The following is a 2,825-nucleotide window of genomic DNA, read 5'->3' as shown; positions in this document are numbered from 1 at the left end:
CGCTGCGCCCGGCCTTCTTGGACTTGGGTGCCGTCTTCTTCTTGGCTGCTTTGGCCGGAGCAGCGGCGGCGGCGGCGGCGGGTGCTGGAGCTTCTTCTGCCATGTTTTCTACTCGGGACTGGATTAGTCAGAGTGAGTTGTGAAGTTTCCCGCAGCACAGAGTGAACTTAAAGCCACCATGAGAACCGTAAAGACTCAGCCCAGTCCAGGCCCCTCCGAGGAGCTCTGTTCACCGGGACACTTGTGTTTTCTCTCCACCGAAAATGACAAGAAAAACGGTCTTAGAGTGTCGGAGAAAACCAGGAAAAGACTGAAATGAGAGCGACAGTGTTTGTGTTCACCCGACGATAGCCTGAAAAGTCATTCACTCGCCGCGTTTTTTCTCAGGAACCTCGAAAACCGACATGAACGAGGCGCAGATTCGCACTGCTCCGTCACTTTTCCTTCTTCTCCGTCCGATAAAACTAATAAAAATGTGGCGAAACTCCGATTAAACCCACCGACCTGCTACTAAACACCTTCATCTATGATTTCTGAACCAGATCGTCAGGCTGTAGATGATGATTATGATAAAAAGTGAGTCTGATCTGGTGGCAGCAAACACACAGATGACGGTGAATCACGTAACGGTGGAGCTGTCGAAGGACGGTTCAACTGCACTTAGAAATCACTATCACCTACTATTAAATATAATTACTGTCAAATGTCTACTTAGAGATAAAAAAGTATACATTTTGAATCAAAAGGTATTTAATAAACGTTACCACAGTGAGATATAATTCAACATCTAGTGAAGTCATTGACAGCAGCAACACTGTGTCAGATTAGTAACTACTTAAAACGTGTAAAACAGTGTAGAGAGGAAAATTTACCACTTGATGGAGATTGAATATAGAATAATTGGAGAGTATTACAATTTTAATAAATGCTATTTTAAATATATATGAAAATCGGATTGTCTCATCAGAGCCAGTAATTGACAGAGTTCAGCTTGTGTAGTTTCCAAGACATTTTTTAAAATTAGAATCAACCTTGAAAATGTTAATCATTATTTCTCATAATTCTCATAGTATATTGTTGTACGTGTCACCTAAGAAGTATTACATGGAATATTTTTAACTGCTTGGTCACTATATCCCACTTTCATCTGTTAGGTCAGTGTTCCACATCGTTATTTTTGCATTAATATAATACCATTGAACATAGTTCTAGTTATTACATTAATAATCTGCCTCATTTTTTCCGTGTAGTATTTATTAAAGCCTGTACTCAGCATTAGACCATCGAGAAATACTCAGTCCAGGTTTAACTATGTTTTAGTGACGTCATAAACTCTAATTGCAATACATAGCACACACGGATTGGAATGTTATCTTGTCAAATGTTATGGTGCCATAGATATTCAACTATTACTTAACTGGAATATCATCAACATATTTAATATTTTCAATATTCATATTTAACATGTATAGACCAGAGGCCGGAGGATTTGCTCATTGAGCGGAGTGAGTGGCTCTTAAAAGAGCCGTTGGTTTAGACTCAAGGAGCAGGTGACCGTTTACTTGGAGCTGGTGTACTTGGTGACGGCCTTGGTTCCCTCAGACACGGCGTTCTTGGCCAGCTCACCGGGCAGCAGCAGACGAACAGCGGTCTGGATCTCCCTGGAGGTGATGGTGGAGCGTTTGTTGTAATGGGCCAGGCGGGAAGCCTCAGAGGCGATGCGTTCGAACACGTCGTTGACGAACGAGTTCATGATGCTCATGGCCTTGGAGGAGATCCCGGTGTCGGGGTGGACCTGCTTCAGGACCTTGTACACGTAGATGGCATAGCTCTCTTTCCTCGTCTTCCTCTTCTTTTTGCCGGTCTTGGTGGCGGTCTTGGTCACGGCTTTCTTGGAGCCCTTCTTGGGGGCAGACTTTGCTAGATCAGGCATTTTGTTTGTCACAAATGAGTGATACGAGCGACGCAGAGACGGGAGTATTTATATACCAGCTCTATGTAAATTAGACTGTGTCGTTGCTCGCTTGTGATTGGCTGAACCGTTTCTCTGTGTTGGCGGGGACTTCCGCGTTTGAGAGTCGATTGTACAGACCACTGTTTACTTACTGTTTCTTCACCATCTTATTGGAGGACCTCATCAGTGATTGAAATAAATAAATAAATTTATAAAAATGCATTTTATTTTTTTAATTGTACAGTTAGCCTTTTAATAGTGTCTCGTTAAATAATTAAATAAAATACAACTTTTATCCAAAGTGACTTACAGGACCCTTACCATATAATTGATCAAGATACAACAATTTATATATATATTCAAATTCATTAATATTAACATTATCAGAGTAAATGTTTCCTTCATTGTTTCAGTGGGTGGCTCTTAAAAGAGCCGTTGTGTCTAACGTGGGGCTGAGTTGAGGTTTAACCTCCGAATCCGTACAGAGTGCGGCCCTGTCTCTTCAGAGCATACACCACATCCAAATTCATTAAATATTAATATTAACAGAGTATATCATTAACAGAATAAATCAGAGTAAATGTTTCCTTCATTGTTTCAGTGGGTGGCTCTTAAAAGAGCCGTTGTGTCTAACGTGGGGCTGAGTTGAGGTTTAACCTCCGAATCCGTACAGAGTGCGGCCCTGTCTCTTCAGAGCATACACCACATCCATGGCGGTCACGGTCTTTCTCTTGGCGTGCTCGGTGTAGGTGACGGCGTCACGGATGACGTTCTCCAGGAAGACCTTGAGGACACCACGGGTCTCCTCGTAGATGAGTCCAGAGATACGCTTGACTCCACCACGACGAGCCAGACGGCGGATGGCGGGTTT

At 42.8% G+C, this 2,825-nt stretch overlaps 3 protein-coding genes across 3 annotated transcripts in view; 1 reads left to right on the top strand and 2 right to left on the bottom strand.

The window, feature by feature from the left end:
* Nucleotides 1-2,825, top strand: part of LOC103379247 (histone H3) — a 7,106-nt gene that overhangs the window by 1,943 nt on the left and 2,338 nt on the right. The gene's annotated exons all lie outside the window — the stretch shown is intronic.
* On the bottom strand, nt 1,483-2,077 carry LOC103379252 (histone H2B 1/2-like). The gene has a single exon (XM_017032402.2). It carries the CDS (start codon nt 1,931-1,933, stop codon nt 1,559-1,561), a length of 375 nt encoding a protein of 124 aa, XP_016887891.1. The 5' UTR covers nt 1,934-2,077; the 3' UTR covers nt 1,483-1,558.
* LOC103379253 (histone H4-like) lies at nt 2,553-2,825 on the bottom strand (the record flags this gene model as incomplete). The annotated part of the gene is made up of 1 exon (XM_008310743.3): nt 2,553-2,825. A coding segment is annotated over one exon (219 nt), but the record flags the coding sequence as incomplete, so codon positions are not given.

The sequence above is a fragment of the Cynoglossus semilaevis genome, chromosome 5, assembly GCF_000523025.1.
Source record: "Cynoglossus semilaevis isolate Cse_v1.0 chromosome 5, Cse_v1.0, whole genome shotgun sequence".
Taxonomy (NCBI): Eukaryota; Metazoa; Chordata; class Actinopteri; order Pleuronectiformes; family Cynoglossidae; genus Cynoglossus; species Cynoglossus semilaevis.
The sequence above is the reverse complement of the archived record's forward strand: the minus strand, read 5'-3'. Positions and strand labels throughout refer to the sequence as shown.